The sequence below is a fragment of the Gordionus sp. m RMFG-2023 genome, chromosome 3 (genome assembly GCF_954871325.1).
Source record: "Gordionus sp. m RMFG-2023 chromosome 3, tfGorSpeb1-WG-v2, whole genome shotgun sequence".
Lineage (NCBI taxonomy): Eukaryota > Metazoa > Nematomorpha > Gordioida > Chordodea > Parachordodidae > Gordionus > Gordionus sp. m RMFG-2023.
The window spans coordinates 23,969,892-23,984,930 of NC_088777.1; the positions used below are offsets into that span (position 1 = coordinate 23,969,892).

The following is a 15,039-nucleotide window of genomic DNA, read 5'->3' on the forward strand; positions in this document are numbered from 1 at the left end:
TAATGAATTTAAAAATACAATCAAAATCAGATTTTCATGGGCCTTGGTTTTTTGATCAGGCCGAGTCCAGGCCTGCAAAAAATTTGTTTTAGGCCAATGTCTGATCCATAGTTAATAATAAAAAAATTCTCAAGCATCCAAGCTCATAATAATTTTGAAAAATATTCCCCAAGATCAGCCCAATATAATAAAAAAAAAAAATTCTCAAGCCTGGCTAACCCATAGTAATTTTCAAAAATTTCCCAAACCTGGAGATAGGTAAATCTCTAAAAACCACATCTATTTTAACCCAGCTCACCCCTACTTCAAACAAAGGCCAACCCATTTAGACTAAGAGTGAATACTATTTTTGAATAAAAATATATTTAAATTAGCTTTTATCTGAGGGACATATAAATATTCTATGTTAAATATTACACCTATGCCTAATATTAAAAAAATTCCCAAGCCAGGTCCACGCATTTGGGAAAATTTTCTGAAACCCGCCAAAGACCATAATATTTGGTTTAACATACTTCTGCTGCTTAAAAGATAGCTACTCTGAAATGTTTTCCCCATATTACATTTGCTTCTTATATAATCAGATTTAATACTTATTTAATTTTATTGTAAAAAATCAGTTGTAAAGCCTTAAAGGGAGAGGATAAAAATCCTAGAGCGAAAATTAATAAAAATATATTGCTTTACTGGAATTGACAAGCTACATTTAATCAGGGTGTGCATTTGACCGGTCAAATACAATTCGGTCAATTGACCGATATTTGACCGGTCAAATACGGTCAAATATGGTCAAATTCAAATAAATGTTTTTTACACCAATATTAACTTTATGTTGCATTTATATAATATTATAATAAATCTATGTATAATAATAAATATCATAATATTTTTTAATTCATTCTATAGTCAATGTTTCACCCTCCGTGGCAGAGTCTTGTTCCGATTCATATTCAATATCATTATTTTCTTTAATATTTTTAATCAATCTTAAATTATGATACACTCTTACTAATTTTCCTGCTGTAGAAGCCTTTAATCTATTTCTGTTTTTCGTGTGAATATTGCCCCAAACCGACCAATTTCTTTTAGAAGAAGTCGAACTAGGAAATGTTAGTAAAATATTAGCGACTTCTCTTAATGGGCAAGGTGGGCAAAATGCATTCCACCAACTTGAGGCCGAAATTTGATTGTTTCTTATGGAAGTTACAACTTTCCACATATTATGGCTATTAAATATACCGCTTTTGCTTCTGAAATTTACTATATTACTCAAAATATTTTGATTATCACCACCTTGTAAAATACCCAATTCTTGTATTATATTACATGCTTCATCAAATTCAGTATTAGTAAGATGCTCCCCTTGATATTGGGGGTACAATAAATAAGCAGCATTGTGAGCACATGTATTTATATCAGTTTTTCTCTTTTCAAACATAACCTTAATTTTTTTTTCTTGAGATGGAGAAAATATAGAATCATGGCATGATTGTATTATGTGTTTTTCCAATTAAGCATCTCGTTTTTTACTTGGGCCAAAGTACATTTATCCCCTTGCACTTTCAACAATGAGGTAGCTAAAGGTTGGAGTATAGCTAAAAATTTTAAATTTTTCGTCCAAAATTCTTCGTTTAATATATTATTGGTAATTTCTATGGGACAATTATCACAAACAGCTTCTTCAACAACTGATGCTTTTAGAGCTTTCTTGCATATTTGAATTTGCTCCATACATTTTATTGACGATGCCCATCTTGTTTGGCTAATTGTACTTAATGTAGATGGTATGCCATGAAGATTCTTATTACGGGAAAATACTGCAGCTGGTATGTGTTTATTCTTGAAAAATTTAACAATTTTTTTAATTATTGAAATATGGTCACTGAAGGCGTCCAATCGTTCAAAATCGTGAAAGAATAACTGCAATGTATGCGCTGCACAACCATAACATTGTATATGATTATAAATAGATTCAGATTTTAGAATTCTCCAGGCTGCTTTCATGTTAGCGGCATTATCAGTAACTAAAGAATATACTTTTACCGGATTCAATTCATGAATTACATTTTTAAATTCCTGGGCAATATAATCTGCCGTATGGCGATTTTCCTCAGTATTTAGAAATTTGTAGAACACTGGAACAGGCGTCATCACCATAAAATTAATAATACTCTCGTTTCTAATGTTGCTCCAGCCATCTGATACAATTGATAAGTAAGGAGCTTTATCTATTATATCTGCAACTCTCACCTCCATATCACCTGACGCTTTGTCTAGAAGATATCCAGCCAGCTGCCTTCTCCTGGGTAATGTGTAAATAGGACGTATTTTTTTAAAAAATTCTTGGATGTAGGGATTTTCAGTGATGTGGAAAGGTAAATTGCTCGCATATACAGCCTTTGCAAACAATTGATCCAGCTCATTTTTTTCTTTGGGATTAATTCTATCTATGAAACCGGTTATACAAGATTGAGATTTATATTTAATCGCCTTGCTTGTAGATTGATTAGAAATAATGGAATCAAATTCTCCTGAGTCACAAAATATTGTTCATTTGATAATCATTCTCACTAATTTCACCCAATTCTTCATTAGAGTTAGACTTAGAAGTATTACAAATTACATTTGTGATATTTTTTGTAGAGGTTGATATTTTGGAATTTGAATAAAATTTTTCCTTAATTATAACAGGGCACATAGTACAGCTGCTTAATAAATGTTTGACCATTCTATCAACGTGGGTGATATAGGACATCTTGCAAAACTTGCACACCGCTTTAACTGATTTACCATCGCGTACTTCTTGAAAATGTTTCCAAACATGATGCTTTGGTTTGACCATAATCCCTAATATATTAAAATTTAACAAAAAATGATTTTAATTTTTGTAAAGTTAATCAATCTTAACTATTTTATAATTATCGACCAATTATTCCAAAATTTCTTAATATTATAAATATAATATAATAAACTTTTTACCAGAATTGAATAATATTCCATAAATCTGACCAGAACAATTAAAATGAAAATTAATTTTAAAAACCAAATATAGCAAGTGTAAGTAAAACAAATGAGAATTAATATAATTTATACTCGGCTAAATATTAAATAAAATTTAAATTTATTAAAAAATAAGAATGAAAAAATTATATTATGATTATAATAAATCGGGTATTTTTATTTTTTTTAAGAAAAATGAATTGAAAAAAATAAAGAAGGCGAGAAACGGCAATGATTAGGCAAAAAAATAACTAAAAATATTACTATATTTAGAAAAATTACATATTTATATTTTAATAAAAAAATAATAAGATTGATAAACATGCTTTTAATGCATACTAGTTAATTATATCAAAATATTTATCCGCCATTAATATTTTAGAGTATTTGACCAGTCAAATACTCCTCCGGTCAATTGACCGAGATGCCAACCCTGCATTTAATGTAAAAATTTGATTCATCAAGTAAGAATTTACATTTATTGCTATTAATATTTACTTCATTTCTTTATCAATAATAATTTTGGAACATCTTTTTCATTGAGCTTTTAATCTTTGCCCTGTCTCTAGCAATAATTGTAATATGTTTGTATAAGATAAACTTGAATTCAAAGTAGACCCAAATCAATGACATTTTTTTGAAATTCTAAAAGCTTTCCATGCTCATAAAGCACTATTAAATTTGCATTAACCAATACAATAAACCGTCAGTGTTGGCTTCACCTTAGGATTCGATTCTCGCTTAGCCTTTTTTTAAAATATCTCTACCACTTTGTGAACATTGGTATTATGGTGCTATACTATTAATTTTTGTTTTTCTCTAACTCATCAATATAATAATTCTATCTTTATCATCTTCCGCAATGTGAATGAATGCCTTTATTTCTTTCTTGCTACATTTTCATTTTAGCCATGGGTATCCTTATTTTAAAATATTATTTAGTCTCTGTTCCATATATCAGGGGAATGCCTTAAAGTTCAGAACTAAAAATGTGTAGAAGCATAATTTGATTTTTTTTAAAATTAATTTTTTTATATTTTGCATAATAAATTTTCTAACTTTATATTTGAGAAAAAAAACTATTTTATACATGAATGATAATCATAATATTAGTATATTTTATTAAAAATAGGTTTAAGATTAAAGGAAAAAATGATAATGAATAATTATTTTTTATAAGGAAAATCTTATAGAAAAAATATTTTAATCAATATAATTTAGAAAATTAGAAATATATAAATGAAAAAAATCAGAGACCTGTAGAGGTATCATTTGCAAGCCCGGCCCAAGCCTGGATTGTTTTTCAAAAAAAATTTCCAGGCCCGTCCCGTTTCTTAAAATATATATTTATTTTTGATTTTTATAGCTAATAATGGCGATTTCAAATATTTAGTTTTAAAATATACGGCCTGGCCTGTGTATTTAGGGGGGGGGGGGGGGTTTGAGCCGGGCCTGCAGATCTCTAATAATATTTTTAAAATATTATTTAATAACTCAAATTTACACCTTCTAAGTTTCTTTTTTTTAATTTGGGGGCTCTCAGCCCTATCAAAAGTTGCCAAATTTGACAAGGGGGCAAAAATAAAATGCAAGGAGGTTTAGTTTCCGCTTAATAAAACCCTATAATATATGTGACAAATGCACCAAATATTGTTTTAGTAATATTTGCCTACACTTATATCCCTAAAGACGTCTTATTATTAAAATATAATAATTAAACATTTACCGATGGCTATGTTTTTTTCTTCCATATCCCTAGCTTTTTTAGAAAAATAATGCTTCTTTCTTTCTTAACTTTAAAGTTAACTAATAGATTGCATTTTTATATAGAGTAGGGTAAACCGGAGCTAGTCGAACCGTTTTTACAAAATAGGCTATAACGCTTTGTTTTTTAGATATATGAATCAATACCGTATTGATTCATATATCTAAAAAAACAACTAAAAATAATTTTATTGTTCAAAATATATTACTTTTAAATTTAATCTATTTATATATAAAAATTGAAACTTAATTTTATTGTTCAAAATATATTACTTTTAAATTTAATCTATATATATAAAAATTGAAACTTAATTTTGGTTAAATTAATAAACATTTTGGACATATAAATAGGGATCTTAAGATTTTCTTGGCATAAATCCAGAATACCACACAGTCATAAAATTTTCTTTCCAAGATTTTGAAATATTTTTTTCATATTAACTGCCATATTTAACGTTATGGTTTATCAAGCCCTGCTAGCTCTAAATTGATTAATCATGATAGAAAATCTAGGCATATACTCATACAACTTTCTCAAATTATAAAAGAGGGTTAAAACTTTTCTATAACATTTAACTATATATAAATGATTATATAACTTAATGAAAATTAAAATTTTGTCATGTAAAAATCTATAAATTTGGCATCAAAATTTTATTTCTTAAATACAATTTTTAATAATTAATTATTTCAAAAGATTTTTTACCTATAGATGCATACTAATAAAAGCTATATTAGAATAAAATTTAAACCTTCTAGTCCATTTAATTTTAAAATGAGATTAATTGGTTTGTTACCTCTACCACCTTTGCAACTTTACACTGGCCTGGATTTTTGAAATTTTAATTACTTTAATCCCTGCCAGAATTTTAATACTTTAAAATATTTTTGTATTTTGTAAATTGTTTTAAAGAGAAATTGAAAATGAATGCTAAATGATCCATTATATAATTTCCCAGTTAATTGAATAAATTTAAATTTATTTTAAAATCATATAAGAAAATTTTCGGGCCCGTAGTTCTTTAATATATTGAGAGTAGTGTTGTTAAACGGCTAAGCCGAGTCGACTTAGCTACGACTCGAGCCTAGTTTCTAGTCGATAAAACGGCTCAGACTCGAGTCAACTAAATGAGCCGCATTAGTCGACTCATTTAGTCGGCTCGCTTAGTCGGCTCACTTAGTGGACTCAGAGGTTAGCTTGAGTTTAATTTAAATTTAGAGTCAAAATTTATTTTTATGTTATTAGATATTTTAAATAATAATGTAGAATTTTATTTATTTATTTTTAGTGAAATAATTTATTTTATTTATATTTAATGTTAATATTTTATTATTAGCAAACAAAAAATTTTTTTAAATTTTATTTCAGTGACAATTGTCATAATCGTTGTTTTTAAGTTTTTCGAATTTTGTTGACGTAAATGGGCTAAAATAAGCATTGCTAACATGATTAAATAAAATTTTAGTGGAGATGTACCATAGATAAGTGACAATTGTCATAATCGTTGTTTTTAAAGTTTTTCGAATTTTTTTGACGTAAATGGACTAAAATAAGCATTGCTAACATGATTAAATAAAATTTTAGTGGAGATGTACCATAGATAAATGACAATTGTCATAATCGTTGTTTTTAAAGTTTTTCGAATTTTTTTGACGTAAATGGGCTAAAATAAGCATTGCTAACATGTTTAAATAAAATTTTAGTGGAGATGTACCATAGATAAGTGACAATTGTCATAATCGTTGTTTTTAAAGTTTTTCGAATTTTTTTGACGTAAATGGGTTAAAATAAGCATTGCTAACATGTTTAAATAAAATTAAGTGAAGATGTACCCTAGATAAGTGACAATTGTCATAATCGTTGTTTTTAAAGTTTTTCGAATTTTTTTGACGTAAAAGGGCTAAAATAAGCATTGCTAACATGATTAAATAAAATTTTAGTGGAGATGTACCATAGATAAGTGACAATTGTCATAATAGTTATTTTTAAAGTTTTTGACGTAAATAGGCTAAAATAAGTATTGCTAACATGTCTTATTATAATTTCAGTGAAGATGTACCCTAGAAAAGTAACAATTGTCATAATAATTATTTTTAAAGTTTTTTTAATTTTTTGACTTAAATAGGCTAAAATAAGTATTGCTAACATATCTAAATAAACCTTCAGTGAAGATGTACCCTAGATAAGTGACAATTGTCATAATCATTATTTTATAATTTTATTGATGCAAATCGATAAAAATATAGATTTTAATCATGTTAATTTAAGCTCGCGTGTTGTTATTATGGCATTTATATATCAAATTGTTTAATTAATTAAAAAGTAAATGTTTAGCATGAATTATAATTTTATTCATATAAATAAAACTTATATTTTATATATTCGTTTGTTTAAATCAATTTATTTTATATACCTATTAAACAATTAATTTAAGAATGTATATAAATTACAACGATTATGACAATTGTCACTTATCTATGGTACATCTCCACTAAAATTTTATTTAAACATGTTAGCAATGCTTATTTTAGCCCATTTACGTCAAAAAAATTCGGAAAACTTTAAAAACAACGATTATGACAATTGTCACTTATCTATGGTACATCTTCACTAAAATTTTATTTAAACATGTTAGCAAAGCTTATTTTAGCCCATTTACGTCAAAAAAATTCGAAAAACTTTAAAAACAACGATTATGACAATTGTCACTTATCTATCGTACATCTTCACTTAAATTTTATTTTAACATGTTAGCAATGCTTATTTTAGCCCATTTACGTCAAAAAAATTCGAAAAACTTTAAAAACAACGATTATGACAATTGTCACTTATCTAGGGTACATTACCACTAAAATATTATTTAAACATGTTAGCAATGCTTATTTTAGCCCATTTACGTCAAAAAAATTCGAAAAACTTTAAAAACAACGATTATGACAATTGTCACTTATCTAGGGTACATCTCCACTAAAATATTATTTAAACATGTTAGCAATGCTTATTTTAGCCCATTTACGTCAAAAAAATTCGAAAAACTTTAAAAACAACGATTATGACAATTGTCACTTATCTAGGGTACATCTTCACTTAAATTTTATTTAAACATGTTAGCAATGCTTATTTTAGCCCATTTACGTTAAAAAAATTCGAAAAACTTTAAAAACAACGATTATGACAATTGTCACTTATCTAAGGTACATCTTCACTAAAATTTTATTTAAACATGTTAGCAATGTTTATTTTAGCCCTTTTACGTCAAAAAAATTCGAAAAACTTTAAAAACAACGATTATGACAATTGTCATCTAGGGTACATCTTCACTAAAGTTTTATTTAGACATGTTAGCAATGTTTATTTTAGCCTATTTACGTCAAAAAAATTTAAAAAACTTTAAAAACAATGATTATGACAATTGTCATTTATCTAGGGTACATCTACATTAAATTTTACCTGTTAAAGAAACATATTTTTGCCCATTAGCGTCACAAAAAAATCTTATATGTTCAAAAATATACCTACCTATTATGATAATTATCATTTTTCCAGGGAACATCTTCATTGAATTTATAATATAATATCTTTACAATATAAATTATATTATAACCCTTTTGTGTCCAAAAATTTCAAAAATCTTAAAAAATAACGCATATGACAATTGTCGCATTAAAAAAAAGTTTGACATAAATATTAATAAAAAAATAATTTAGAAAAACCATCTTTTAATATACTTAAAATTTAGATATATTTAAAAAAAAAATTATTTAGAAAAAGAAAAACCACCTCTTTTAATATTCTTAAAATATAAATATATTTATTAAAAAAATATTTAGAAAAAGCCACCTCTAATAATAAACTTAAAATATAGATATATTTATAAAAATAATATAAAAAAACTATAGAAGATTTGACCTAAAAGATTATTTATTTATGATATAATTAAAAAAAGAATAAAATTTTATGATAAAACAAAAGAATAAAATTTCTTCAAAAAATCAGCAAAATATGTTTCAAAAATATTTTTTGCTTAAAATTTTTAGCTCAAAAATATTAATTTTTTTTTATTTAAAAAAAAATCAAATAAATAAATCCATTTTTTTATAATCAAATCAAAACATATTATTTGCATTAAATAAAATATAAATAAAATAAATTATTTTACTAAAAATAAATAAATAAAATTCTACATTATTATTTAAAATTTCTCAATAACATAAAAATAATTTTTGGCTCTAAATTTAAAATAAACTCAAGCTACCCTCTGAGCCCACTAAGTGAGCCGACTCATGCGGCTCCTTGATCGGCTTGAGTCGGAGCCGTTTTTTACGACTCGAGTCGCAAGTCGTAAGAACTCGACTTTTTAACAACACTAATTGAGAGACTAACTTAAATTATTAAAAATTTACGAATATTTAAAAAGTCCTTCAATTTAAGTTTTAAGCTCAAGGCTACTTTTAATTGGAGCTCTAATTGTTATTTCGCAAACATTCAAAAAATAAATATATATAAAATCTATAATATATCTTTTAAAACTTTAAATATTGATATAAAAATAAGACAAAATGTTATTTAAATTTCCTCACTCATATAAATATATTAAAAACGTTTTGTAAAGTTGACAAATATTGCTAATATTTTAATATTATAATTGCAAGTTGTTTGTGGTATCTTAATTATATCAGATTTTTAAAACCAAGGCCGTTAAAAATTTTCACCTTGGCCTAAAAAAATGATTAAAGAAATCTGGGAGGAAAATTATTTTTTAAATACCAATTTTTTTTATTCAAATCCGGGCCGGACTGTGAAAATGGTAACTCTGCATGCCCCTGAATTATATACTACTCTGCTACAATCAGAAATGATCATATTAATTTTTTCATGCATTATTTTAAAAAATTTAAAAAGAATACAATATGCCATCTTTTACTAATATTAAAAAATTTGAAACATTTATTTTTCTCCACCCATTTTAGTATTATGACAAGATAAAAAGTAGAACATGACCGTAAAAAACGACCACATCAAATGTGAAGTTTTTATATTATTTCTAGCAAATCTATCCTTCATTTAAATTTTATTAAAAATCATCAATATTATTTAAATAATACAAAACTTAACTTTTTCCTAATATCATTCTTCTGGCCTCTAATAAAACGTTGAAAGGCATTTACTTATTAGTTAGCATTGTTGCACACATAGAGGGAAAGCGCAAATAAAAATTGCCGCTTATCTAAAATTTTTTATAGATATAGAGTTCAAGATAGCATTCAAAGATCAAATAGCACACTTACTCATTGTTGAGGAGAGTTACGAAGAAAATGCTTAAATGATAGAATTCTAGTTCATAATAGTTTTAAAAAGACTTAGAAAACTCCAGATATCTCAAATTAGTGTAATTCAAATTTTTTTTCTCTTAACTCACTTATAATATAAGTATCTATATAATGGGTTATCTATTTTATGACAAATACTTTAGTTAATTATTTAGTTTATATTTAATATATTTTATAAGCCTTCGAAAAAGCAAAAACTTAATTGGTCAATTAAACATTTGAATTAGATATACGAATATGGAATCCACTGATTTGCGATTAAGGATTTGAAAAGAATGCACTAGCTAGTAGTAACCTTGAAGAAAGAAAAATTAAATTAAATAAAACAGGCTGAAAAATTCCCAAATATATAATTATTGAGATTACATTATATGATATGAACGGAGAAGTATTGTGATTTACTGATGGCATTGTTATATTTTAAACTACTAAGGAATACCTTAAACGAAATATGCCTTTTTTATCAGAAGGAAAAATACACGTTTCAAAAGTCCGATACCTTTATCAAAATTCACAAAAATTGCAATAATAGAATCCAGATATTGAAATAGTCTTCCACTTCTTGACTTTAATCAATAAGAAACATATGGGAAATTAAGAAAGAGCTACGAAAGCTTGTTTTTTACAAATGCAAATTTGCAGATATATATTTAACAGATGGAGCATAAAATAGCACCAGAGACCCATTTTATATTTAAAATAATTCTAATTATTCAAGAAAACAATGAGATAATTAAATTTTAAAACTTGTTTTTAATTTATAAATTTATATTATGATCCTTTTTTATTGAATACTTTCGGCTAAAAGAAAATATTTGCTTCTTTTATATATAAATAAAGTAGGGCTGTGCCCATGCAATATTTTTTTAAAAATCGATTCTATATTTTTTATTGTTTTTGGTTATTTATTTTATAAATAATATGAAAGGAACAAATATACAATTTATTTGTGTTTAATAGTTGAAAATTTTGCACTATTTTTTGTTATATTATCTGCAACAAGAAAATTATTTTAAAATATCTAACTAGTTATTCAGCAGATGTTGTTAACGGCTCAATTTAGCCAATTTTAAAAGGTTACTCAAGATTTTGGCCAAAAGTAAATTAATCAATACTTATTTTGTCCACATAGGGCAGAAAGGTTTGTGCTTCTATTGGCGAAATTAGGTAATATTGGCTAAAATCTTGATTTTACCCCTTTTAAAAATCAGCCAAATGAATCTTCTTAACAATACTACTTCATCCATGAACATTGTTTTAAATAAGAAATAGAAATATTGATATTTTTATGTCATTGATTCAAAGATAGATGGTAAGAAAATTAATAATAATATCGGATCAGTTTTTATTAATATCGGATCGATGAAAAATTTGTGGATCGGTACAGCTCTAAAATAGAAGATTATACTGTAATTTCCTAAAAGCTCATCTAAAAAATTCAAAATTTATTTGTCAGGATTAATTAAAGATGACCGTTTTTTTTATGAGACAGAGTGGTATTAATTAATGTTTATTTTGCATCTTAATTAATTGAACCCCAATTGTATTCAATCCTATCAGATTAATGTGTCTTTTTAGCAGAAATGCACCGAAACCTCATTTTGGCCCTAACCATACTACTGTTACCAATATCAATAATAATAATTTTATATATTTATTTATTCTCTAATTGAAAAAAATAACATAATGAACAAATAATCGTCTTTAATTAGCATTTCTGAAACTCATAATTATATATTAAATTTTATTTATATTTCCCCAAAATCTCTCAAATTTTTTTCAATGTGTGTATTTAAATACACAATGCGTGTAACTATTTTTTTTTAATCAAACTAAATATAAAATAAAAGACAAAATATTTCACATTTTTATTATCTTGGAATAATTTTAATCACGTTTTTTGGTGTAAAACTGCTACACAACATTTTGTACAAATCATTTTAGTAACAAATTTACATCCAAGGCATCGGATTTTCCTATATATTTCGTTTGAATTGATCCTTATTTTTGTACCAGGATTCGTACTGCATTTATATAGTACTTCTGCTACGGAAATTTAAATTTTAGCACTACATAATCCCGTCTATATAATAGCCATGAATTAATCAGCATCATTTCCAATATATGGACTATGCGATGATACCATTTTCATGATCTAACTTGTATATGGTATAAGGCAATCAACCAGTCCTTTAAATCTACATTACCTTTTATTATAAACATTAATTGCTGCTGGACATGGAATTTTAATTTTTCGTCATTCCCTTCTAAAGCGTTCACAATCTTCAAGAAATTTCTTTTATAAAGTTAGGAAAGTTTTGAAATTTTGAGGTTTTTAAAAATATATTTAGGCCATAATAGCTTTAGCTCTTACATTTTCTATATATTGGAGTATGTTTTTTAAAAAAAGTAGTATTTTAGTTAAAAAGGAATTTCGATGTTATAATTTTTGGAGATAATACTTATCTTGCCATTTTATCTTTCGTATTTAAAATTTTAAGTTTTGTTTGGTGGCGGATAAACTCGGTTAGAACCGTTTAAAGTTACCTGTTTTTTAATAGAAAAGAATGTATATATAGGCTAACGCTTAATACCTAAATTTATCAATAATAATTATATCCGACGTCACTATCACAAGCCAAGATTGTAAACTAAGTCATTTGAGTTGCTATTGACAGTTTAAATGATACACGAATTAGTTTATTGGTCCTCCTAAGTAATATATCAATTCAATTTAATATAACAAAATATGAATCTGTCTTCAAAGTATAAATATTAATTCAATTCAATATGACAACGCTAATTCATTGTACTATATACGAATAATATGTAGTGTAAAATAGAATAACTAAATTTATTCTTGTTCTTCGAAATACACTTTAATCATCTTAGCCAATGTAAATTTTAAATCAAATCTAAAATAATATTTTTTTAAAGATTTTGCCCCAACCTATCACTAATAATTTGTGTTTATTTATATCACTTAAATTAAATGAGTTCAGTATCCTTATTAAAATAATTTTTTGACAAGATTATATAATGTATACTTATTTAAATTGATTAAAGATTTTTAGATTGGATTCCTTATTTACCCGGAGATATGGCGTGGATCTTTAGCCATTTTGTTCCTTTACTCAGGCTCTTTTTAAAAAAAATATGCGATCAAAAACCAGAAGCCAAAGCCAGGTTTTTAATAAATGTGTTTTCAATTAAGAATTATATTGCACTTAATTTTTATCATTGTATTTTCTTTAATTTATAAAATGCGTTAGTTAATTATGAGGTATATTATTAAAGGAATAAATGGGCATTGATTTCACCACTAACCAAGATATCGAAATTTTTTACGGCGCCTCTATTTTTTTTTCTTTAACATATTTTTGACGAATATTATTTGAATACCTGGAATCGGTTAGTTTAACGTGTGAAATCGCTGTTTCCCAAGAGACCTACTACGACGACTACAAGGCATCTTTAAAGGCTGGTGAAATAGATAAAATCAATGCCCATGCCACGATTTTTGGTGATCCTAAGATTATTGACAAAATGGACGAAAAGTTTTACTATGATATTTCATGCCGCAATACCACACAGCCCCCTCCTTTTGTGTCGCTCAAGTGTGAGCTATCGTCCAACCTTATCAACGATCCTTCTATGCTAACTATCGCTTCCTTCGAAGGTGAACCGAGTCATGACGTCATCAATGGATCTGTTTCCAAAAATGAGTTGTTGAGGAGAGCTTCATGGTATGGAAGAGAATACACTCCCAAAAAATCCCAAACCAAATCCTCTCACCCTTCTCTTCTCAGAGAGTTGAAGACCAAAAGAAATGTTGGTTGCTCGACCCATCATTACTCATCCTTCCCATGTTTGATGTTGTCGGAAAAAGCTACACCCTCGTTTAGCCATTATGAATGCTCTCTCAAAGGTTTGGAAATGGAAAATTTTCTCGCGCATAAAAACAATGCCAAATTTTCGTCCATACCTCACATAATCAACAATAGCGCCAGCGATTTATCTCTCAACGACATAAAATTGCCCCAAAAAGACGCTGTTATGTCCTACTACTACTTGGATGACAATGACGGGAAAGTTAAAATTACCGAAATTTATGATATCAGCAACATGAACGAAAATTATAAGATATCAAACCAAGATATCATTTCCAAGGATTTCGAATAAAAGCAAAGTATTTAAAATGCATCAAACTATATTTAAAAAAATTATATGATTTCAGGGACGTTTGCACCCATTAATGTTATAGATCTCGTTATCTGTAATATCTGTAAAAAAATGATATAATAATATTTATTCGGTGTATTTATAAGATACAATAAAGTATTCGATTTTGATTAACTAATCATTGGAAAATAAAGTTGAAATTTTTTATATTTATAATATTTGTAAAAATTTAGGTATATAATATTTATTCATTGAGTATTAAAATTTTTGGAATCTTTAGAAATATAGTATAACTTTTTTACATTTAATTGTGATAATATACTTTATAATATAAAAATAAAACATTTATTAATGGATTATTTTTGGCAAAAATTAAATTTACCTTTTATTTTTTGTAATGTAAATATTGACAAATTATACAATTTTATGTTACATGCAATCAAGCTTAATTAAATTTTGTAATTGATTTTTTTTTTATAATTGAAGGTCATTTTTCTATTTAGATTTGAATTCAACCTTCATATTAAATGGAATCAAACCGTGTTTGAAATTTAAAAACGAACCTATAACTCGAATAAATTATTAATTATCTCTTGCCAACTAGTTATTATAACATTTTTAAAATATTTATAAATTAATCATTATAATTTTTTCTTTGCATTTTAAGGAAGTCTATAAATAAATTTAAAAAAAGGATTATTCTTTTTTATGTAAGCGCTTTTGGAAGGATTAAAACTACAACACAAGAATTAGTGATCTGCA

At 26.2% G+C, this 15,039-nt stretch overlaps 1 protein-coding gene across 1 annotated transcript in view; it reads left to right on the forward strand.

Moving 5' to 3' along the window:
* LOC135927442 (patanin-like phospholipase domain-containing protein atgl-1) overlaps nucleotides 1-14,455 on the forward strand; it is a 33,325-nt gene extending 18,870 nt beyond the window's left edge. The window contains exons 8-9 of the mRNA XM_065463416.1: nucleotides 13,162-13,281; nucleotides 13,512-14,455. Coding sequence (XP_065319488.1) covers nucleotides 13,162-13,281; nucleotides 13,512-14,277 — 886 coding nt within the window. The 3' untranslated portion in view covers nucleotides 14,278-14,455. The remainder of the gene's footprint in view (nucleotides 1-13,161; nucleotides 13,282-13,511) is intronic.
* The last annotated feature ends 584 nt before the right edge of the window (nucleotides 14,456-15,039 follow it).